The sequence below is a fragment of the Bufo bufo genome, chromosome 1, assembly GCF_905171765.1.
Source record: "Bufo bufo chromosome 1, aBufBuf1.1, whole genome shotgun sequence".
Lineage (NCBI taxonomy): Eukaryota > Metazoa > Chordata > Amphibia > Anura > Bufonidae > Bufo > Bufo bufo.
Window position 1 is genome coordinate 289168925 of NC_053389.1, and position 26171 is coordinate 289195095.

The 26171-nt window shown below is 45.5% G+C and overlaps 1 protein-coding gene across 1 annotated transcript in view; it reads left to right on the plus strand.

Annotated features, from left to right (window-relative positions):
* Positions 1-8534: 8534 nt before the first annotated feature.
* LOC120986972 (platelet-derived growth factor receptor-like protein) overlaps positions 8535-26171 on the plus strand; it is a 44424-nt gene continuing 26787 nt past the window's right edge. The window contains exons 1-3 of the mRNA XM_040415654.1: positions 8535-8648; positions 14411-14741; positions 15761-15912. Of these exons, the coding sequence (XP_040271588.1) occupies positions 8600-8648; positions 14411-14741; positions 15761-15912 (532 nt within the window). The 5' untranslated portion in view covers positions 8535-8599. The remainder of the gene's footprint in view (positions 8649-14410; positions 14742-15760; positions 15913-26171) is intronic.

Genomic DNA, 26171 nt, shown 5'->3' on the forward strand with positions numbered 1-26171 from the left:
AAGGGTCTGGTTATGACATTACATAATTCCCTTAGGATACGGGGGTGTATGCCATCCGGTCCTGGCGATTTGTCTATTTTAATCTTTTTAAGTCGCTGATGTACTTCTTCCTGGGTCAGACAGGACACTTTTAATGGGGAATTTATTTTTACATTCTGCATGTCATCTGACAGTTTATTTTCCTCAGTGAATACATTGGAGAAAAAAATATTTAACAGCTTTGCTAAATTTTGCTTATTTGAAGTTTGGTATTTTTGTTCCTCCCTGTAGAAACGCTCTTTTGAATGATAATTGGAAGGTTATTACTTTATGGTCACTATTTCCCAGGTGTCCCCCAACATGCACGTCTGTTGTTCTGTCAGGCCTATTGGTTAATACTAAGTCCAGTATGGCCGTCCCTCTAGTCGGTTCCTGAACCAGTTGGGAGAGGTAATTGTCTTTGGTTATTGCCAAGAACCTGTTTCCTTTATGAGATATACAGTCCTAATCAAAAGTTTAAGACCACTTGAAAAATGGCAAAAAATCATATTTTACATTGTTGGATCTTAACAAGGTTCCAAGTAGAGGTTCAACATGCAACAAGAAGAAATGAGAGTGAGACAAAACATTTTTTGAGCATTCAATTAATTGAAAATAACGATTAAACTGAAACTCAAATTTTAGGACCACATGCCTTTAACCCCTTAGGGACCCATGACGTACTGGTACGGCATGGTTCCCGAGTCCTTAAGGACCCATTACGTACTGGTACGTCATCTATAGTTCCGTCATCAAATCATTGAGCAGGCACCACGGCTAAATGCGCGGGGGGGTCCCGTGATCCCCCCGTGTCGGCGATTGACGCAAACTGCAGGTCAATTCAGACCTGCGGTTTGTGACTTTTACCTGGTGCGGCGGCGGTGGTCGGCGGTGCCATCGGGTCCCCATGGGGCTGTGGGGGGGACCCGATGGCCGGTGAAGAGCCTGTGAGATCCAGCCCCCTGGGTCTCAGAGGCCGGAAGCTGTATGAGTAATACACACAGTATTACTCATACAGCCAATGCATTCCAATACAGAAGTATTGGAATGCATTGTAAAGGATTAGACCCCCAAAAGTTCAAGTCCCAAAGTGGGACAAAAAATAAAGTGAAAAAAAAAGTTGAAAAAATAAAGTTTTCCCCCCAAAAAATTAAAAGATTCAAGTAAAAACAAACAAAAACATCATTTTCCCCAAATAAAGTTTAAAAAAATTGGTAAAAAATAGTATACATATTAGGTATCACCGCGTCCGTATCGACCGGCTCTATAAACATATCACATGATCTAACCCCTCAGATGAACACCGTAAAAAATAAAAAATAAAAACTGTGCTAAATAAACAATTTTTTGACACCTTACATCACAAAAAGTACAACAGCAAGCGATTAAAAAGGCGTTTGCCCACCAAAATAGTACCAATCTAACCGTCACCTCATCCCGAAAAGACGAGAACATGCAATGCGACAATTCACTGCAATATAAAGTACAAAATTGCATAAAAATTACAAGTGCTTACACTATAAGTGAGAGATACTTGGCAAATCGTTTTGTACAAAATAATCTGAGCCCGTCTGCCGAACGTCAAGGCAATCTCTATTAGACGGGTTCCTACGCTAAATTCTACCTGTTAGGCGCCATGACGGCTTCCATACACTTCAGGGAGTGTAGGTTACACAGCAGGCACACTCCACAGCATCACCGCCGCCAATGGATACCAAGGGCTGCAGTGAGAGTCCACAAACTATCTCACTCCTGGTGCAATGGCTTCAGTGAGTGAAGTGGAGCAGGCCTGACTATGTACTGACACTAATTAAAATCGGCCTGTAAGGCAGACAGGGTGGTCAGGAGTGCATGACCTCATCCCGCAAAAAATGAGCCCCTACCTGAGACAATCGCCCAAAAAATAAAAAAAACTATGGCTCAGAATATGGAGACACTAAAACATCTTTTTGTTTGTTTTAAAAAAGCTGTTATTGTGTAAAACTTACATAAATAAAAAAAAGTATACATATTTGGTATCGCCGCGTTCGTATCGACCGGCTCTATAAACATATCACATGACCTAACCCCTCATATGAACACCGTAAATTTTTTTAAATAAAAACTGTGCTAAATAAATCATTTTTTGTCACCTTACATCACAAAAAGTGTAATAGCAAGCAATCAAAAAGTTACACACACCCCAAAATAGTGCCAATAAAACCGTCATCTCATCCCGCAAAAATCATACCCTACCCAAGGTAATCGCCCAAAAACTGAAAAAATTATGGCTCTCAGACTATGGAAACACTAAAACATGATTTTTTTTGCTTCAAAAAAGAAATCATTGTGTAAAACTTACATAAATAAAAAAAAGTATACATATTAGGTATCGCCGCATCCGTGACAACCTTGTCTATAAAAATATCACATGATCTAACCTGTCAGATGAATGTTGTAAATAACAAAAAATAAAAACAGTGCCAAAACAGCTATTTCTTGTTATCTTGCCAAAAATCATATGTACCCTAAACTGGTACCAACAATACTGCCACCCTATCCCGTAGTTTCTAAAATGGGGCCACTTTTTTGGAGTTTCTACTCTAGGGGTGCATGAAGGGGGCTTCAAATGGGACATGGTGTCAAAAAAAACAGTCCAGCAAAATCTGCCTTCCAATAACCGTATGGCATTCCTTTCATCTGCGCCCTGCCGTGTGCTGGTACAGCTGTTTATGACCACATATGGGGTGTTTCTGTAAACTACAGAATCAGGGCCATAAATATTGAGTTTTGTTTGGCTGTTAACCCTTCGCTTTGTTACTGGGAAAAATGGATTAAAATTGAAAATTTGCCCAAAAATTGAAATTCTGAAATTTCATCTCCATTTGCCAATAACTCTTGTGGAACACCTAAAGGGTTAACGACGTTTGTAAAATCAGTTTTGAATACCTTGAGGGGTGTAGTTTCTTAGATGGGGTCACTTTTATGGAGTTTCTACTCTAGGGGTGCATCAGGGGGGCTTCAAATGGGACATGGTGTCAAAAAAACCAGTCCAGCAAAATCTGCCTTCCAAAAACCGTATGGCATTCCTTTCATCTGCGCCCTGCCGTGTTCCGGTACAGCTGTTTACGACCACATATGGGGTGTTTCTGTAAACTACAGAATCAGGGCCATAAATATTGAGTTTGTTTGGCTGTTAACCCTTGCTTTGTTACTGGGAAAAATGGATTAAAATGGAAAATTTGCCAAAAAATAGAAATTCCCAAATTTCATCTCCATTTGCCAATAACTCTTGTGGAACACCTAAAGCAGGGGTGGGGAACCTCCGGCCCGAGGGCCGTATGCGGCCCACGGTATCATTTCATGTGGCCCCCGGCCCCCTGCCAGAACATAATGTGAAAATGCTTATGACCCCTTCCATTATGGAAGCGGTCATTAGCATACGGGAGGCACAGGAAGGTGAGAACAGCACTGCACTGGCTGTCCTCACCTTCCCTGGTCTTCTTTCAGCCCCACACTGTGTCCTGACACATCCAGCGTCAGGACGCAGTGCACGTAGACGTGCACTATGACCTGACGCTGTGCGGTGTGAGGTGACAATATAGTGCGGCAGGAAGAAGAACAGGGAGGGTAAGTGAATCTGCCAAGAGGCAGCGCCGTACGGAGCTGGAGAGGTAAGTTTATTTGTTTATCTTAAATACAGTATCTGATCTGATGTCTGATTGGGGCTGATCTGAGGCTAAAGGAGGGTGGGGAGGGTCTGATGGGGGTCTGATCTGAGGCTTGGGAGGGTCTGATCTGAGGCTGGGGGTGTCTGATCTGAGGCTGGGGTTTGATAGGGGTCTGATCTGAGACTAGGGGGGCTGATGGGGGCTGATCTGAGGCTGGGGAGGGTCTGATGGGGGCTGATCTGAGGCTAGGGAGGGTATTATGAAGGTCTGATCTGAGGCTGGGGGGTCTTATAGGGGCTGATCTGACCCTGGGGGGTCTGATGGGGGCTGATCTGAGGCTGGGCGTCTGATCCGGGTCTGGTCTGAGGCTGGGGGTCTGATGGGAGTCTGATCTGAAGCTAGGAAGGGTCTGATTGGGGTCTAATCTGAGGCTTAGAGGTCTGATGGGAGTCTGATCTGAGGCTGATGTAGGCCTGGGGGGTCTGATAGGAGGCTGATTTCAGGCTGATGGAGGTGGGGGCAGATATTTTGCTGAGAAAGGGACAAAGGCAGGGACAGTTGCGAAGAAAGAGGCAGGGAGAGTGAAAGCTGGGTGAACCCCTCTCTGGACCCCCTGGGTTTAGCTTCCTGCCATTAATGTCAAATAAGTAACATTCTGAACTTAAAAATTAGACTGCTATGTGTGGTCAATATGGCGCCTGTATTGTATGTAATATACTGTATATATATAGTGCAGGCGCTATTTTGTGCTGCAAAAATACAGCCCTCTAGATTATTTTAATTGAAGTGCAATTTCTGTAACTTATCCCTAAGTCAATTATATGTTTGACCAAATACAGCAGTAAAAAATTTTTATTGAGAATTTTGTATGGCCCCCGAATGATGTTACAAATATCCAAATGGCCCTTGGCAGCAAAATGGTTCCCCACCGCTGCTTTAGGGCGTCCAAGAAAGTCCAGCAAGAGCCAGGATCGTCTCCTAAAGAGGATTCAGCTGCGGGATCAGAGTGCCACCAGTGCAGAGCTTGCTCAGGAATGGCAGCAGGCAGGTGTGAGCGCATCTGCACGCACAGGGAGGCAAAGACTTTTGGAAGATGGCCTGGTGTCAAGAAGGCCAGCAAAGAAGCCACTTCTCTCCAAAAAAAACATCAGGGACAGATTGATCTTCTGCAGAAAGTATGGTGAATGGACTGCTGAGGACTGGGGCAAAGTCATATTCTCCGATGAAGCCTCTTTCCGATTGTTTGGGGCATCTGGAAAAAGGCTTGTCCGGAGAAGAAAAGGTGAGCACTACCATCAGTCCTGTGTCATGCCAACAGTAAAGCATCCTGAGACCATTCATGTGTTGGGTTGCTTCTCATCCAAGGGAGTGGGCTCACTCACAATTTTGCCCAAAAACACAGCCATGAAAGAATGGTACCAAAACACCCTCCAACAGCAACTTCTTCCAACAATCCAACAACAGTTTGGTGAAGAACAATGCATTTTCCAGCACGATGGAGCACCGTGCCATTAGGCAAAAGTGATAACTAAGTGGCTCGGGGACCAAAACGTTGACATTTTGGGTCCATGGCCTGGAAACTCCCCAGATCCTAATCCCATTGAGAACTTGTGGTCAATCCTCAAGAGGCGGGTGGACAAACAAAAACCCACTAATTCTGACAAACTCCAAGAAGTGATTATGAAAGAATGGGTTGCTATCAGTCAGGAATTGGCCCAGAAGTTGATTGAGAGCATGCCCAGTCGAATTGCAGAGGTCCTGAAAAAGAAGGGCCAACACTGCAAATACTGACTCTTTGCATAAATGTCATGTAATTGTCGATAAAAGCCTTTGAAACGTATGAAGTGCGTGTAATTATATTTCACTACATCACAGAAACAACTGAAACAAAGATCTAAAAGCAGTTTAGCAGCAAACTTTGTGAAAACTAATATTTGTGTCATTCTCAACATCACAGAAACTTTTGGCCACGACTGTACAAGTTTCAGTTTCCCAGTCTATATCTGGGTAGTTTAAGTCCCCCATAATAACCACCTCATTATGATTTGCCGCTTTGTCTATCTCGCTTAGTAGTAGATTTTCTGTGGACTCTGGTATATTAGGTGGTTTATAGTAAACTCCTATTAGGAATTTATTGTTGTTTTTAGCTCCATGTATCTCTACCCACAGTGACTCCACATGTTCATGTCCCTCACTTATATCTTCCTGGAGTGTGGGCTTTAGACAAGACTTTACATAAAGGCAAACCCCTCCCCCTCTCCGGTTTTGACGATCCTTGTACATTAACTGCCCAGTCATAGCTATCATCCAGCCATGTCTCAGATATTCCCACTATGTCATAGTCCTCCTCACACATCACTAATTCCAGCTCCCCAGTTTTATTAGTCAGGCTTCTGGCATTAGTATACATACATTTGAGAGGTTTATGTATATTTTTTACCCTACACCTTTCCTTCTGAACTGTTCTAGTCCCTCCTTCCATTCCTCCCTCAGTCCCACTCCCTTGCCCCCGGTCTCTATCTGCACTATCTTCCCCTTCTATAGTGTAATTACCCTCCCCCCCAGGTCCCTAGTTTAAACACTCCTCCAACCTTCTAGACAACTTCTCCCCCAGCACAGCTGCCCCTTCCCCATTGAGGTGCAGCCCGTCCCTACGATAGAGCCTGTAGCCGACAGAGAAGTCGGCCCAGTTCTCCAGGAACCCAAACCCCTCCATCCTACACCAGTTCTTGAGCCACTTGTTAATCTCGACATATTTTCAGGGGATCTTTCTAAAAAGCGATTGTCCAATGCAAATAAAAAACTTAAATCCAGGAAGATATACCAAGCAAAAATGTGGCTCATTTACTGAAGACTAGCATTTCACACGTTAAACTGCTGGAGCAAGATGTGACCACAATATCAAATTTATTAGAGGTACAAGACTTAATAAGGCCTTATGCACACAACCATATTCCCCCCCCCCCGCATCCAATGTGCATTTGTTTGCGGTTTGGATGTGGACATTTTCAACAGGGTTGTAAAAAATCTGTCCTGAAGAAAAAACTAAAAACATTTTGCGTGGACAAGTACAGTAATTTTGACAATAGGACCCCTGGAAGTATAAGGATGCACACGGTCGGTATCCATATTTTGTGAATCTGCTGAGCACAAAATACATACGGTTGTGTGTATGAGACCTAAATTTGTTGCAGCTGTGATGTCTGTGTGCCATATACTGAAACCTATATCACCTAGGTTCTCGTGTAGACTTCTGTTATATTTTAAACCAGTTTTCAGGCGTAAATTATAGCCTTTTTTTTAAAAAAGAAAAGTCCATCTGGACTCATCATGCAGAACCGTGGAACTTCTCAGCAACACTTGTAGTTGCTCAATTTTCATTTTGTAAGCTGCTGTCTCCCCCTTGTGGGGTGTAAAATGCACTCGTTGACCAGGGCAAGTGTGCTGATCCAAATTAAAAGGGAGACTGACTGATACCGTAAGGCCTCATGCACACGACCGTTGTTTTATTCCGTGTCCGTTGTGCCGTTTTTCATGATTTTCTGCGGACCCATTGACTTTCAATGGGTCCGTTGAAAACTCGGCTAATGCACCGTTTGTCATCCACGTCCGTGATCCGTGGTTCCAGTCCGTCAAAAAAATATAACCTGTCCTATTATTTTCGCGGAAAACGGTTTGCGGACCCATTCAAGTCAATGGGACTGCTAAAAAACACGGAGGCACACAAGATTGTCATCCGCGTCCGAGTCCGTTTTTTTCCTATCATTTGCATGGCAAACCTGTCTTAGATTTCATTTTACTTTCCTTCATGTCTGGTGATCCTCCAAAAATAAAGGAAGACACACGGAAACAAAAACGGAAACGGATCACGGAACAACGGAACCCCATTTTGCGGAACGGAACACAACGGTCGTGTGAATGAGGCCTAAGGCTCATTGAGCCTTTGCATAGATGGAACACTGCCACAAAGAAGTCTCCTGAACAGTCAGGGGTCATACTCTCATAAAGAACCTTGGGGTACATTTACAAAGAATGTCGTGTTTCCCCTTACGCTGCCAGAGGATCAGCCTAATTTATTACGAGGCATGCCCCAGGGCCTGGCATCCTTTTTTGCCATAAATGTTAGTAAATCTGCTAGGGCTGGAGTCCCACCACCAACACCTCCCCGTCCGAACGGCGTAAAATGCGACTAAATATTGTTGCATGGCCGGTTAAAAAGGGGACTTGTGACTATTTTTATTTTTAACTAAAATAGCTAGTCCCTTAATAAATGTGCCCCAGTATTCGATCAGTGATTTGCATCAGTGATTTTGAGCCAAAACCAGGTGCAGGTCTTTTCCTTACACCTTTTCTCTTTGTAGCCCCCACTCCTGGTTTTGGCTCGCAGATAGAAATCACTGACCAATTACTGATGTGTGAATAAGGCCTTAAACGGGTTAGCAATCCCTATAATGACCCCCAGAATGCCGGGGCCCCTCCTCTTTTCAAAAAAGGTGAGGATGGTGTAATAACTGCAATGTCGCAAAATTTGCCACAAAAATTTACTTTGCCACATTTGCAACTTTTGTATGCCAGTTTTCTGGTGCATAAAGTTGATACATTCACCCTTTAATGCCCAAACCATAATTGGGTCTGTGCATACATGAGCCCTAAGGTTTCTAAAATTATACAGTATTCAGTTAAAACAGTTTTGAATGAATCTTACTTTGGCTAAACGTAGTCTGTTCACCAGCTCCTGGTTCCTTCCAACAAGTTCCTAACGTAACCTGAACTACAATCCCACCTCTTCATTCGTTCTCACCACCTCCCGGCAATGTCCCCTCTGTGCACCTCCCCTCCTCCTGGCAGGAAAGCAGTGGATTCCTGTGACCCTCCATAGCTGTCCTGTACTCACAATTTCTCACTCTGGAGAGGAATTTGCAGGACTAGTCATGAATTATAAACTGCTGCTGATCCTACTACCCAGCCTCTTACTTCTAGGTAAGTACCATCCTAAATCTGTTCCCTCATTCATGATATTATAGCTCATCAATATACCTTGTGCACATATCTAATGTAGCTTAATGGACAGAGAGATTATTATATGAGGGGAGCACACATTTACAACTACTGTAGATGAACTAGATTTTCTTGTGAAGGTATGAAAGCCATAGTACGTTCTTTGTGCTTCTTAGACCTTGTTTACTTCAGTTGTACTAGGGTACCTATTGCAACCTAAGGGAATTACCTAACTACATGAAACCACATAACATTTCCCACCAAATCGTACTCCATGGAGCTCAATATATATATATAAAGTCCACAAGATCATGCTGGACTTTCCCTTCCATATTGCTTCTGAGCAGTTAAGCTCTACCATCTGTTCTTTGTTGAGTAGGAAAACCTTAGCAGGCTAGATAGACCTAGTGGATTGTTGTTTTTGACTTCATAAATACGTCTAAAACCTGATACATTTTATGTGCCAGAAATGACAGGGTCTAGGTGCATTTACATTAGTAAATCTGGCCACAAGCAAGAACATAGCCTTAGTGCTCAATAGGATTAGAGTGCAGCTACTGAACTATTTCATGGATCTATGTCACCTTGGGAGTGGGAGCTAACCTCAGGGGCGTACATAGAAATCACTGGGCCCTATGCAAGAATATAAACTAGGCCCCCATGCTCTGTCCCCTTCCAGTACCCTCCCCTGGCCTCTCCCCCTCCCCTCCCCCTGGCTCATCCCTGCCCCGTCCCTTTTTACCTACAAATAAAGGACAAAGATGTACAATTCAATCTTATAAACCACCACCCAGCCATTCATGCACTGCAAGTCTGAATTCTTATCGGCAAACTTCCCCCACCCACTATCATGAACTGCAGCAGAACATAATACACACCTCAGCTGCTGCAGAACCTCATAATACATATACCACATTTGCTGCAGAACCTCATAATGCACACCTTAGCTGCTGCAGAACATGATTATCTGATGATACAGAACACATATGGCTTTGAACACACCTGTGTTAAGGCCTTTATCAAGCTTTATGTCATAAATGCCTGACACAATTTTGCCCCTTCCAGGCTCCATGATGGAAACCCATAGGATCTCATCATAGTCAGCGGGATCCATAAGGTTTTGTCATCCGTGACGTGACAGATCTGGCACTACCATAATTTTTGTTGTAAGCCTCTTATCACAGAGCAGAACAGCAAAATTCACTAGCGCAGGTGTGAACAAAGCCTAATAAAATCTCAGATGCGGCAGAACATCATAATAGTGACAAGAAAACTACAAGTCTGACCATGACCAGGTTGTTATTATTGGAAATTAGAAGGGAATATATGGAGGCGGTAAAAGGAGAAAACTACAACTCCCAGTATGTCCATACTATTATTTTGGGGCAACAGTGGACATTAGAGGTTTGGGGTATGAGGAGAGAACTATTGTCATGGTCCCGCTTGTGACAGGGACTAGAAGATCGAGGAGACTGTCTGCACATGATTGACAGCCCCTTTGGTTTCACTTTTCTGTGTTGTTGCTGGGAATGACCACACCTCTTGTCTCAGGTGTAGCTTAAGTGGTCATTCCTTCTCTATTTAGTCTGGCCTTACCCATCATGCTATGCGGTTGATAGCTCCTTGTTTGTGGAAGTCCTGGTGTTCTGGTGTGGAAGTCCTGGTGTTCCTGTTCGTCGGCATACTTCTGGAAGTTAAGTTTATCTTCTTTGTTGTTTGTTGTTTTCTCCTACCCGCTGATATTAGGCCTTAGGGGGTCTCCTATTCCTTCATCTGGGAAGGAATATGCCATCCATGTCCTGACACTATCTGCAGGGGTGAGGGTGAGATTGGGCTTAGATTCCTGCGTATGAACATACCTACCATCAAGGTCTGTTCATACTGATAGCAGTCAGCGCTCGGCGTAGGGACTCACTAGGTGTGACCATTTCCTTCTCCCGAGGTTCCAGGCCTAATAACTTTTTCCCTTCCCTTCTGTGTTTAGTGTGGAGTGTATTTACTACACTGCGCCGTGACTACTATGGGGGACATTTATTAAGACTGGCGTTTTAGACGCTGGTCTTAATACAGCCCCATAGCTGGAGGAGGTTCCGCCGGAATTATGAAGAGGTGCAGGCCTCTACATAACTTCGCCGCATGCAGCACCAGTTCTAAATGTAAGACAGCTTCCGAGCTGTCTTACATTTAGACCATTTTCTACTCCTAAAACAGATGGAGAAAATGGTGAATAAGACGGGCCTCTTACCCGTCCACGCCACGCCCACAATTTTAGACCTGGCGTGAGTAGAGAAAAGTCGCAGATAACGACACAACTAACCGTTGTGCTGCCATCTGCGCCTGAAATACGCCTAATTTTGCCCCCACTTTTGTTCATGGCCAAGCACCCTTCTCACACAGGCCCCATAGCAGCTGCTGATCTGCCTCCATTAGGCCCCTTTCACACGGGCGAGATTTCCGTGCGGGTGCAATGCGTGAGGTGAACGCATTGCACCCGTACTGAATCCGGACCCATTCATTTCTATGGGGCTGTGCACATGAGCGGTGATTTTCACGCATCACTTGTGCATTGCGTGAAAATCGCAGCATGCTCCTCTTTGTGAGTTTTCCACGCAACGCAGGCCCCATAGAAGTTAATGGGGCTGCGTGAAAATCGCAAGCATCCGCAAGCAAGTGCGGATGCGGTGCGATTTTCGCGCACGGTTGCTAGGAGACGATGGGGATGGGGACCCGATCATTATTATTTTCCCTTATAACATGGTTATAAGGGAAAATAATAGCATTCTGAATACAGAATGCATAGTACAATAGCGCTGGAGGGGTTAAAAAAATATAAAAAAGAATTTAACTCACCTTAATCCACTTGCTCTCGCAGCCCGGCTTCTCTTCTGTCTTCATCTTTGCTGTGCACAGGAAAAGGTGGTGCCGTCACTGCGGTCATCACATGGTCCGTCACATGATCCATCACCATGGTGATGGATCATGTGATGAGCGCAGTGACGTCATCAAAGGTCCTATTCCTCAAAGAAGAAGACAGAAGGGAAGCCGGGCTGCGCGAGCAAGTGGATTAAGGTGAGTTAAATTATTATTATTTTTTTTTTAACCCCTCCAGCGCTATTGTATTCAGAATGCTATTATTTCTCCTTATAACCATGTTATAAGGGGAAATAATACAATCTACACAACCTTGAACCCAAACCTGAACTTCTGTGAAGAAGTTCGGGTCTGGGTACCACATTCAGTTTTTTATCACGCGCGTGCAAAACTCATTGACCTTATCCGGACACGCTCGTCTGCAAGGGGCCTTAGTGGTGTTGGGGCAAAACCCACACCTCTATGATTGTTGGGATTCCAATTGAAGTTTTGTTTATGAGCGCTCAGGGATCTGACACAGACACACTGGCTGAATCAAATTCTCTCTCCTTTATTCCATAAAAGCATACATTTTTATAACACTATAGATAAGAACAGACAAATCTAGCACACCACCAAGGAGGTGGAAATAGAAAGTAATGATTTGATCCATGATTCAAAAAAAGACAATGCTTCCGCACCATACTAACAAGACTCTACTAATTAAAAAGGTTTCTGCAGCATCTTATCTCAAAGTTGACATTCTTCAGCAGTACCTCCCAAAATAAGAAGGAATATGACTCTCTCTTCTATGTCAGACTCTGATAAGGGGAACAAAGGAGCTGATTACCTTGGCCTTGTAGCTAGAACACATTTTTAACTATATACGCAGAGACTCCCTACCTCCTGCCAGCTGGCTTATTAATTTTTCCACATATGCACAAGATGGAGGACATGTTTATACAAAAGGCATTTTCATCCCTCACAGTGGTATCCCAATGGGAGTTGTGTAAAGCTTGGTTTCCCTGTGGTGATGGTGCAGGGAAACTGAACATTGTAGATTACAGCTGATCACTGCCCTTTAATCCCTTCAAAGAAGAATTCCACCTTAGTCTACTTTCACACTGGCGTTTTGGCTCTCCGTTTGTGAAATCCGTTCAGGGCTCTCACAAGCAGTCCAAAACGGATCAGTTTGCATTCTAATGCATTCTGAATGGAAAAGGATCCGCTCAGAATGCATCAGTTTGCCTCTGTTCCGTCTCCATTCCGCTTTGGAGACGGACACCAAAACTCTGCTTGCAGCGTTTTGGCGTCCGTCTGTTGAAACTGAGCCAAACGGATCCGTTCTGACACACAATGTAAGTCAATGGGGACGGATCAGTTTTCTATGACACAATCTGGCACAATTGAAAACGGATCCGTCCTCCATTGACTCTCAATGGTGTTTAAGACGGATCCGTTTTGGCTATGTCAAAGATAATACAAACGAATCCGTTCTGAACGGATGCAGACGGTTGTATTATCTGAACAGATGCGTTTGTGCAGATCCATGACAGATCCGCACCAAACACGAGTGTGAAAGTAGCCTTACTCTTACATGGCATATAGAAAAAAAAAAGATAACATTGGTGAGATCCCTTGTCTAGGACCAGCCTGAGCATCACAGCATTATTGTATTAAATATAGGAATATTTAGGTGGGATTCCCTAATGGCGAACAGAAAAATTAAACCTAGCCAGTATTGTTCATATTCCTAAAACAAAAAAGTCGTGTTGTAATCTTGCTCTCATTCATTTTCTGTTGATAGATGGTTGAATGGGTCTGAGTTGGCTAAGGGGTGGGACTTGGATGATGGTCATCCATTGCATATACAGCATATAATATAATCGAGGGACAGCATATTAAGGCCTCATGCACACGGCCGTTGTTTTGGTCCGTTTTGGCGGCTCGGATGCGGACCCATTCACTTCAATGGGGCCGCAAAAGATGCGGACAGCACTCTGTGTGCTGTCCGCATCCGTTGCTCCGTTCCGTGGCCCCGCAAAAAAAATAACATGTCCTATTCTTGTCCACGCTTTGCGGACAAGAATAGGCAGCTATATGTAAAGGCTGTCCGTGCCGTTCCGCAAATTGCGGAACGCGCACGGACGCCATCAGTGTTTTGCGGATCTGCGATTTGCGGACTGCAAAACACACCACGGTCGTATGCATGTGGCCTAAGGGACTAAATATTTAAGGACAGGATATTAAAGAGGACCTTTCACCTGGAAAAACATTGTGAACTAAATATCCTGACATATACAGCGGCGCCCAGGGATCTCACTGCACTTACTATTATCCCTGGGCGCCGCTCCGTTCTCCCGTTATGTCCTCCGGTATCTTCGCTCAGTAAGTTATAGTAGGCGGAGACTTAGGACTCTTGGTTATAGTAGGCAGAGTCTGTCATTGTTCTGCTGGGCGTCTCCTCCTCCTAGGCTGTAGCGCTGGCCAATCGCAGCGCAGAGCTCACAGCCTGGGAGGAGGAGACGCCCAGCAGAACAAGGGCAGACTCCGCCTACTATAACCAAGTCCCCGAACATACCGGAGGACATAACGGGAGAACGGAGCGGCGCCCAGGGATAATAGTAAGTGCAGTGAGATCCCTGGGCGCCGCTGTATATGTCAGGATATTTAGTTCACAATGTTTTTCCAGGTGAAAGGTCCTCTTTAAGTATAACTTCCAACATTTGAATTGCAATTTGTGCATACTTTAAACCCTGCCCCGTCTCTGGCTAACAACACCCCAAAAACTGACAAGCAACACAATGTAGATAAGTAAAATACTTACCCTTAATAAAGTAATGGAGTTTTGCACTATATAGACTTAACATATTCTCTCATGAATGCATTTCCAGCTGAATGTGATGTCAAACAAAGACCAGAAAAGACAGCAGACAAAAAGTTGGCAAAACAAGCAGCCCTTGGGGTGTCAACTAAATCTACAACAAAGAAGCTTAAGCAAGACCCCATCAAACGTCAGCCCAAGACTAAACCTGCCACTCCTTCCTCTCAGGGCCAAAATGTAGGGTCCATTCTGTCTCAAGTTCTCCAGACAGGAAGGTTTCAACCAGTTGGTGACACATTGACAGTTAAAGCTGGTCAAAATCTGGATCTCCGCTGCAAAGGCACCTCTGTACGCTGGAACTATCCTCATTACTTGCATGAGGATGATGAGGGAAGGTTAAAGTAAGTATAATTATTAGTGTATGGTATTAACTGTATTGTATAATTCATAGGTGGAATCCCACAGTTTAATTCCCCTTATGGTATAAAGCCTTGATTGGCAGTAACATGTCCTCCCTCACGCCAGTGGGCCCCCCTCTTCTTCCTATAATTGCTAGCACTGCAAAGTAAATAATATGACCATGTTAAGGGTGTATTACATGAGCAGATTTTCTGCCCGATGATCACTAACGAGCGTTCGTATGAAAGCTCGTTAGCGATCATCGTGCAGTGTAATACTGATGCCAATTGCCCAATGAATGCTTGCCTCGTTTGCCGGCAGCAGATCGCGGTGTCTAATTATGATCTGCCATCAGCAAACAACTAGATAGTATGGGGACAAGCGATGGCATAGTGATCACTCCTTCCCATGCTGTGTAGGAGATTGCTGCATTTAATAGTAGCGGTCTTCTCCGCTAGTGAGCAGGTGAACACTTCCCTCCCAACAATCATCTGCCTGATCGGGGTGTCTAGTACACCCTTTTTAGTCTTTTTTGCATCCTTTTAAGTTGTTTGAAGGAAACAAAGGAGTGTTAACAAGTAGCAATGGCCAAGCTCATCTGCCCTTTGGTCAAGGTTAATTTGTGCTTGATGGTGGAACTTACACCCATACCTCTCAAGCAACAGCATTATTGATGGTACTGGTCGTTTGGAGCAATAAAGAGGCAATATGTACATCCCTGCCGATCTAGGGTAATAAATGGGCTCATGGTTAACAGCTTTGCATATCTAGGGTAGTGAAGATGTTAATGAAACCATCTCTAGTCATCTTCAGTAATGGATGGATTCGCCTTTTCATATCTTGTGTCCATAGGGATATTTACCTCTCCAGCCCTATCCTGCTGTGAGAAGATGCTAAATGCAGTCAGGCTGTCTCATGATGCTCATAATGTTCACCTTCTCTACTAGCTCTACACTTTGTAGAAGTGTAAAAGTCATATCTTAATCAAATTAATAATCTGCCATTTTATTATTATATATAGGATAAAACACTTTGGACGTTACAGTCAGCTCATCCTGGTTAACACCTCAGCAGCCGACACAGGGGAATTCAGTTGTGGAGGTTACCAGTGCAGTGGACATGACTGCCATGACGGAGAAGAGAAAACCGGCAAGACCTATGTGTTTGTCACAGGTGAGCTAAATGGGTTGTACTACTAATATAAATGTATCGCGCCCAACAGATATCGCTGTTATATCACTTTCCCCAACTACCAACATTTATCAAAACTGCCTTATTCTAAAGTTATTAGCCTACCTGTGCACCCTGCGGCAAATCTGTTTCAATATTCAGTTGCTGTAGGTTATGTCCTGCATTGGAGTCTTGTAATGTAAGATGCAGAGGCGTCACTACAGCGGGGCAAGGTTATTCCTTGCCCCCCGCTGATTCCCCTTTAAAACCAGTGCCATCTTTAACGCGCGGCAGCTGCCCCGGGCCCAGTTGCTACTGGGGGGCCCAAGGCAGCTGCCTCTTGAGCCCTGCTGGCCGGCGAATACTAATGAAGCGCTTCCATTTTGGAAGCGCTCATTAGTACCGGAGGACCAGGAAGCGGTGAACGCTCTGTACTTACCCTTCCTGGTCGTCGGCTGTGCAGGGCTGCACACAGCGTGAGACACTTTGTGATGTCACGCTGTGCATGCCAGTTCAGAGCACAGCCGACAGCAGGAGGAAGAAAATCGCGGGCGGCGAGGAACGGCGGTGTCCAGAAGCAGGAAAGGTAAGTGTTTTTTTATTTTATAAACAAAAAATAGGCTGCTGGGGGCATAATGGGGGCTAATGAGAGGCATAATGGGGGCTAATAATGGGGGCTAATGAGAGGCATAATGGGGGCTAATAAGGAATATGGGAGCTAATGAGGCATAAGGGCTGATAATGTGGGCTAATAAGGCATAAGGGATGATAATGGGGGCTAATGAGGCATAAGGGCTGATATGGGGGCTAATGAGAGGCATAATGGGGGCTAATGAGGCATAAGGGCTTATAATGGGGGCTAATGAGGCAAAAGAGCTGATATGGGGGCTAATGAGGCATAAGGGCTGATATGGGGGCTAATAAGGCATAAGGGCTGATATGGGGGCTAATGAGGCATGAGGGCTGATATGGGGGCTAATGAGAGGCATGGGGGCTGATATGGGGGTCATGAGAGGCATAATGGGGGCTAATGAGAGGCATGGGGGCTGATTTGGGGGTGATGAGAGGCATAATGGGGGCTAATGAGAGGCATAATAACAGTGTCATCCATAGATCCCCCATAACAGTGTCATCCACAGATGCCTCATAACACTGTCATGCACAGTTGCCCCCATAACAGTGTGTCATCCACAGATCCCCTATAACAGTGCGCCTGCGCACTGAGGAGAGACAGAAAGGAGGGGATAGAATCTGCGGAAGCAAGCAGAGGACGGCACAGCAGACGACTGAATAGCTTTTTTTGTAAGTAAATTGTTTTATTAGAAATGTATCCCTGCATAACGCAATACTCTTATATTTTGTAATCTTATTTATATATACTTATTTAGTTTTTTTCAGTAGTATGATTAAGTGGTGAAAATTATTAGTGCCCCCCCCATTTTTGACTGTGGTATCTTATGTGCCTGTAACGGTCACGTACACACACACACACAGGGCTAGGGAAGTGACCACTGTGCTCCACCCTCACCCCTGGCCCTGCCTACTTGCCTCGCGAGTCCTAATGACAGGGGACAACTGGTTGGCAATCCCTAGCTTGGAATAAGTGCAGGGATGACAGACAGACAAACAACAGAATGTGAACGGACCGAGTCAATACCAGGAAATCTACAAAGTACAAATGGAGCAAGCAGAGAATAGTCAGGAGAAGCCGGGGTCATAAATACCAGGAGAGTCGTGAAGTACCAAAGGAGTCAGCAGAGGATCGTCAGGAGTTCAGCAGGGGGTCAGTACGCCAGGAAAGACAAAATCGCAGGTGGAACCTAAATAACAGGCAATCTGTGGCCAGCAGATTGCCTGTTTAAATAGGGAGCTAGAGGGGTCATGTGACGTGACCAGCGTCACATGACTTCACACAGACTACACAGCCGAGCACCGAGTGATCAGCTCGGCGCTTAGCCCTAAAACCATTAGCATGAATGCAGATAGATGCACACATAGTATTATCAGGAGCGCGGGTGACGCTGGACGCACTGATGATGCGCGCGCGCTCTGGACGTGCCCGCCTCCTAGACGGCGCCGTGACAGTACCCCCCCTTTTACGCGGGGCCACCGGACCCAAGGACTCAGGTGACGGCTTCTCGGGATGATCCTCATGAAATTTCTTAACCAGTCTAGGGGCATGAACCTCCCTAGCTGGTACCCAAGACCTCTCCTCAGGTCCATAGCCCTTCCAGTGCACCAGATACTGCAAGGAATTACGCACTCTCCTGACATCCACAATTTTAGATACCACATACTCCACAGAATCCTTAACCAGAACAGGCAGAGGCGCGGCTTGTGACGGTACAATAGGTTCGATGTATTTTTTTAGTAGGGACTTGTGAAATACATCGTGAATGTGGAACGAGTTGGACAATTCTAACCTAAATGATACAGGATTAATCACCTCTACGATTTTGTACGGCCCTACAAAGCGAGGAGCAAACTTTCTTGAAGTAACTTTGAGTGAAAGATTTTTAGAGGACAACCACACCTTATCACCCACCTGAAAGTTCACCCCCGTGGAACGTCTCCTATTGGCCTTGACTCTTTGAGTATCTTGAGCCTTTTCCAGGTTCGATTGAACCCGAGCCCATACTGTGCACAGTTCAGAGGAGAGCCTATTCGCCTCAGGGTTAGAGGAGGAGACGGATGACCCAGAAAGAAAATGAGGATGAAAGCCATAGTTACAAAAAAAAGGAGAGACCCCAGCAGAGGAATTAACACGGTTATTCAGAGCAAACTCGGCTAATGGAAGGTATTTCACCCACAACTGTTGATCATCTGCAACATATGCCCTGAGAAATTTTTCCACCGACTGATTGAGGCGCTCAGTCAGTCCATTACTTTCAGGGTGATAAGCAGATGAAAAGGACAGAGAAATCCGGCATCTCAGACAGAAGGCCCTCCAAAACTTGGACACAAACTGCACACCCCTGTCAGATACAATATTTTCTGGAATGCCATGTAAACGTACAATTTGTTCCACAAACAAAGATGCTAGGGTCTTCACACTAGGGAGTTTAGGCAGGGGAATAAAGTGAGCCATCTTGCTGAATCTATCGACCACTACCCAAACCACAGTTTTACCAACTGCAGGTGGCAGATCAGTGATAAAATCCATCGAGATATGAGACCAGGGTCTACTGGGAATGGGTAAGGGTCGTAGGTCCCCAGCCGGGCGAGTCCTAGGGGTCTTAGACCTCGCACAAACCTCACAGGCCAACACATAAGACTTGACGTCTCTAGTTAAAGTAGGCCACCAGAATGATCTGGAAACCAGCTCTTTAGTGCCCTCAATGCCCGGATGTCCACAAAAAACAGAGTCATGACACTCACCCAGCAGTTGGAGACGAAACTGTACGGGAACAAACAACTTATCTGTAGGAGTGGATGGCGGAGCTAGGTGTTGTTCAACCTTGATGAGAGTCGTGATGTCCTGAGACAAGGCTGCTACGAAGACCTTAGCTGGTAAAATGGTTTCAGGTGGAGTCTCTGTAGGCTGGTACGCACAGAAACTCAGAGAGAGTGCGTCGGCCTTCACGTTTCTACTTCCAGGTCTGAAAGTTATGGGAAAAATTAAAGCGAGTAAAAAACAATGCCCATTTAGCCTGACGGGGATTTAACCTTTTAGCCGACTCGAGAAACATTAGGTTCTTATGATCGGTAACAACAGTAACACAATGTTTTGCCCCCTCAAGAAAATTTCTCCATTCTTCAAATGCCCACTTAATGGCCAGTAACTCCCGATTTCCTATGTCATAATTTCTCTCAGAGGGGGAAAACTTTCTGGAAAAAAAAGCACAAGGTCTCAGGTTAGTGAGGGTAGCAGGACCTTGCGAGAGGACTGCTCCTGCCCCGTGCTCAGAAGCATCCACCTCCACGATAAAAGTTTTTTCCTGATCTGGCTGGGTTAGAACGGGAGCGCTACTGAAAGCATCCTTTAGGGTTTCAAATGAATCTAAGGTATGTGGTCCAATTTTCCAGATCCGCCCCTTTTTTAGTGAGGTCGGTCAGTGGTCTAGCGATTACTGAGAAATTCTTTATGAACTTACGGTAGTAGTTAGCGAATCCAAGGAAACTTTGTAAGGCCTTTAAGGATGATGGTCTTACCCATCCCTTAATCGCTAAAACCTTGCTAGGATCCATATTTATGGCATGGGGAGTCAGAACATGTCCGAGAAATATAATCTCCTGCACCCCAAAAACACATTTTTCCTGTTTAGCAGATAATTGGTTCTCTCTCAACACCTCCAACAACTGTCTAACATGAAACACATGACTCTTAAAATCAGGGGAAAATATCAAAATGTCGTCGAGATATACAATGACAAATTTTCCCAAGAACTCCCTAAGAATATCGTTCATGAAATTTTGGAACACAGCCGGGGCATTGCTGAGTCCAAAAGGCATAACGAGATATTCAAAGTGACCAGCCGGGGTATTGAATGCTGTTTTCCACTCGTCCCCCTCCTTGATTCGGATTAAATTGTATGCTCCTCTTAAATCAATCTTAGAAAACCAGGCCGCCCCTAATACCTGGTTAAATAAATCCGGAATCAATGGGAGGGAGTACCTAAGTATTCCGGATAGTGATCTCATTTAATTTCCGGTAATCTATACAGGGTCTAAGACCACCATCCTTCTTCTTAACAAAGAAAAACCCCGCCCCCATGGGAGAAACCGAGGGTCTAATGTGCCCCTTAATGAGACTCTCCTTAATGTAATCTTCCATGGCCTCACGTTCAGGTTTGGAAAGATTGTAAATACGCCCCTTAGGAAACCTTACCCCCTTCTCCAGGACTATGGCGCAATCATAAGGTCTATGGGGAGGAAGAGCCTCTGTGGACGACGATGAGAACACATCAGCATACTCCTTTATGACTGCAGGTAATACCTCAGTCTCCACAGAGAACCCAACCCGTATTCTAGCCAAACACGAGCCGCACTCAGATCCCCAACTCACCAGTTCCTCTCTGGTCCAATCAATCGTAGGATTGTGTAATTGGAGCCACGGCATCCCCAATACCACCTCGACTGGTAAGTTCTCTAGGACTAACAGGGAACATTTCTCTAAGTGGCACACTCCCACAGCTAAGGAAATCTCTGAGGTACATGACCTCACAGTACCCCCCACCAGGGGAGTGGAGTCGATGCCCATGATATGGATGGGCGTGGGTAAAACAAAAATTGGAATACCCTGTCTAGTAGCATACCCCTGGTCAATAAAGCTGGCCGCTGAGCCCGAATCTATAAAGGCCTGACCCAACCACTTATTAGAACCAAGAGAAATTGTTATAGGAACTAAAAGCTTACTCTTAGTAATAACAGGGAGTACCTGGTCCCTTGGTGGTCTTGTCTTGGAAGCCTTATCAGAAAGGATCCTCTTTGGACACTGATTGATCCAATGGTCAGGATCTCCACAGTAGAAACAGATCCCACGTCTGCGGCGCTGATCCCCTCTGGTCATCCCAATTTGCATAGGTTCTTCAGAGGAGACCTCCACACCACTCCTGGTGCAACCCTCAGACTGGACCAGTACCTGAAAAGAGAACTGTCGTTCCTGTCGTCTTTCTCTCACACGTCGGTCGAGTCGGACTGCTAGGGTCAGAGTCTCCTCAAGAGTCTCAGGGAGCTGATAACTCACTAGTAGGTCTTTTAGATTATCAGATAGGCCTGACCTGAATTGACACTTAAGAGCTGGCTCATTCCACCCTGAGGGAACACACCACCTTCTAAATTGGGTGCAATACTCCTCCGCAGAGAGGTTGCCTTGAACCAATGCTTTCAGCGCAGTTTCGGCTACCAGGGCCCTGTCTGGTTCATCATACAGGGTACCCAGAGCCACCAGGAGCCTGAAAACCTCTACCGTGGTTAAACAACTAGCATCAGGGGGTAAAGAAAAGGCCCACTCCTGGGGATCCCCTGTAAGCGGGAAATAACAATGCCCACCCGTTGGCTTTCCGACCCGGAAGACAAGGGGCGTAAACTAAAATACAATTTACAGCTCTCCTTAAAGGAGTGAAACTTCCTCCGAACTCCAGAGAAGGGCTCTGGAAGCTTGATCAGTGGCTCCATATGAGGGCTCAAGTTCGGACCAGAGGCCTGAGGAGCAGCGGCGTATTGTCCTATTTCTAGGGAAAGAATCTTCTCCCCTAGCTCCTGCACCATCTGCGTCAGGTTTGACACATGCTCAGTCAGGGTCACTAGAGGATTCATGGTACAGTGGTTTCAGTAGGCCTGTTATTATGTAACGGTCACGTACACACACACACAGGGGGAGGGAAGTGACCACTGTGCTCCACCCTCACCCCTGGCCCCGCCTACTTGCCTCGCGAGTCCTAATGACAGGGGACAACTGGACGGCAATCCCTAGCTTGGAATAAGTGCAGGGATGACAGACAGACAAACAACAGAATGTGAACGGACCGAGTCAATACCAGGAAATCTACAAAGTACAAATGGAGCAAGCAGAGAATAGTCAGGAGAAGCCGGGGTCATAAATACCAGGAGAGTCGTGAAGTACCAAAGGAGTCAGCAGAGGATCGTCAGGAGTTCAGCAGGGGGTCAGTACGCCAGGAAAGACAAAATCGCAGGTGGAACCTAAATAACAGGCAATCTGTGGCCAGCAGATTGCCTGTTTAAATAGGTAGCTAGAGGGGTCATGTGACGTGGCCAGCGTCACATGACTTCACACAGACTACACAGCCTAGCACCGAGTGATCAGCTCGGTGCTCAGCCCTAAAACCATTAGCATGAATGCAGATAGATGCACACATAGTATTATCAGGAGCGCGGGTGACGCTGGACGCACTGATGATGCGCGCGCGCTCTGGACGTGCCCGCCTCCTAGACGGCGCCGTGACAGTGCCCCCCCTATATATTGTTCCTAGAGTCGCCACTGGTAAGATTTAGGACGTATCATTGGTAAGAACCAGGGGCATGGTTAATGTCACATAATCTGCTGATGGCAGGACACATCTCACAGACACTTGACAAACCAGGAAGTAAGATGCAAGCATGGGGGATAAGAAAAAACTGCAAATGAGATAAATTTGAAGATAAAAACAATCCAAGAATGAATGGGACCTACAGTAACTGATGAAAAGTAGTTTACGGCACCAGAAACTTAGTCAAAAGGCAGAAATCAGACTAGAATATACAAACTCCATGATGATAGGTGTTATTTGAAGTTTCTGGACCCAAATAAAAAACAAAACACGAGCAAATATAATATTCCCAGTAACCCATATGCAACAGCATATGAACAATACCCATTCCCCCATATGTATAACATATAACATAAACATACAGGAGGAGGTCCTTGAAGCCCCAAACAATGATATCACCCCCTCCGGGGTAGGCCATCTTGTCCCCAGCCGATGAGCGCCAGCACGGAGGCACCACTGATGGCCCCTTAACACAACCAGAACCAACCATCAACCATGGGAGTCCAGCCCCAACCATGGAGCCCTCCGTTCATTCCTTCCGACCTTTTCTCCAACTCCAAGGACCTCCCACCGCCACCAACGCGCAGACTTGACCACCCTTAAGACTGCGCGTCCCTCCTTACATCCAGCGCAGTCGGGCCAGACACCACATGTCAATGCCAACTGCATTGAGATGTACTCCATCTTCCTGCCAAAGCCCCCCAAGGCCTTTTTCTAACTCCATATGCCTAACCGCCACCGCGCCGTTCCATAAAATGCCCACTCGATTAACCGATTAACTTTAATATGGGCCCTATTCACAGCCTCGACTGATCGAGCTCCACACCATACCCTACGCGGAACAATGTTGGACCATACGGTCACCAACTTCGGGAACAAAGGCCACAATCTGAGTATGTCACACTTAGGCCCCTTTCACACGGGCGAGTATTCCGCGCGGATGCGATGCGTGAGTTGAACGCATTGCACCCGCACGGAATCCGGACCCATTCATTTCTATGGGGCTGTGCACACGAGCGGTGATTTTCACGCATCACTTGTGCGTTGCGTGAAAATCGCAGCATGCTCCTCTGTGTTCGTTTTTCACGTAACGCAGGCCCCATAGAAATGAATGGGGTTGGGTGAAAATCCCAAGCAAGTGCGGATGCGGTGCGATTTTCACGCAAGGTTGCTAGGTGACGATCGGGATGGGGACCCGATTATTATTATTTCCCCTTATAACATGGTTATAAGGGAAAATAATAGCATTCTGAATACAGAATGCATAGTACAATAGCGCTGGAGGGGTTAAAAATAAAAAATAAAAAATTTAACTCACCTTAATCCACTTGTTCGCGCAGCCGGCATCTCTTCTGTCTCTAACTGTGAGCAATAGGACCTTCGATGACGTCACTACGCTCATCACATGATCCATCACCATGGTGATGGATCATGTGATGGACCATGTGATGAACACCATACAGGCACATTGAACACCCGGGAATCGCATACAGGACTACCTTGCCTCCCTTCCACATCCATCTTTGACAGGCGGATGCAGAACTCTACCCTATCCATAAATATACATTAACATCCTCTGCAAGCAACCCCCCAACCCACCGAATCGTAGGAGAAACAAGAAATCCTAACCTCATGGCCCAAAAAAACGCCAAAGAAAATGCTAACCAAAATAGCTGCGTCTCTCAAGAAGAACTGCAGACTGCTGATACTTGCTACCCTAAATCCGAAAGCAAGGCAAAAGAAACCGGATCGACGCCCATCTTCCCCTACTTACAACCACCGCCACCCCTTAAACGCGCGGCCAACCAGAAAAGACTTGGTGAAGTCCGTCATCTTGTGCAACTTAAAAGCGATGGCTACTCCCGCAACATACCTATTCACTTTGGACACCGACCACCCTTCCTCCCTGCAATGCCCCAGAAAAAAACAATAAAGGCACTTCTAAATCACCCTCACTAGTCCCCAGCCTAACACACCACTCCTCCCAGCAACACCACGCCTTAATATAAGTATCCCACGTACCGGGCGCCAAAGATGACTGGATGAGCACCACTACTGTGCTGCCAATAGATCCCACAGGCAACCCGGGCATGACAGCCTAACTTCCTCCGTCTCCGGGGGCCAACTGCAGAAATTGTTCCCACTGTGAACGAGAGAGGGAATCAGCAATACAATTGTCAACCCCAGGTATATGCACCACCACCACCCAAGCATTCAGTAATAAGCATTCCAGCACCAAACGCTGTAACAGCCTCGCTACCAAAGGTGACGACGCTGACAACTTGTTAATCGCCTGAACAACAGTTATCACAATGGAAACTGATCTTTTTGTTACAGAAAAGCTCTCTCCAAAGCATCACTGCCACCACTATTGGAAAGAGCTCCAATAAGGACAAATTATTAGCCCAACCCTTCATCACCCAGCTACAGTGGGATGCGAAAGTTTGGGCAACTTTGTTAATCGTCATGATTTTCCTGTATAAATCGTTGGTTGTTACGATAAAAAATGTCAGTTAAATATATCATATAGGAGACACACACAGTGATATTTGAGAGGTGAAATGAAGTTTATTGGATTTACAGAAAGTGTGCTATAATTGTTTAAACAAAATTAGGCAGGTGCATAAATTTGGGCACTGTTGTCATTTTATTGATTCCAAAACCTTTAGAACTAATTATTGGAACTCAAATTGGCTTGGTAAGCTCAGTGACCCCTGACCTACATACACAGGTGAATCCAATTATGAGAAAGAGTATTTAAGGGGGTCAATTGTAAGTTTCCCTCCTCTTTTAATTTTCTCTGAAGAGAAGCAACATGGGGGTCTCAAAACAACTCTCAAATGACCTGAAGACAAAGATTGTTCACCATCATGGTTTAGGGGAAGGATACAGAAAGCTGTCTCAGAGATTTCAGCTGTCTGTTTCCACAGTTAGGAACATATTGAGGAAATGGAAGACCACAGGCTCAGTTCAAGTTAAGGCTCGAAGTGGCAGAGCAAGAAAAATCTCGGATAGACAGAAGCGACGAATGGTGAGAACAGTCAGAGTCAACCCACAGACCAGCACCAAAGACCTACAAAATCATCTTGCTGCAGATGGAGTCACTGTGCATCGTTCAACCATTCAGCACACTTTACACAAGGAGATGCTGTATGTGAGAGTGATGCAGAGGAAGCCTTTTCTCTGCCCACAGCACAAAAAGTGCCGCTTGAGTTGGGCTAAAGCATATTTGAACAAGCCAGCTTCATTTTGGAATAAGGTGCTGTGGACTGA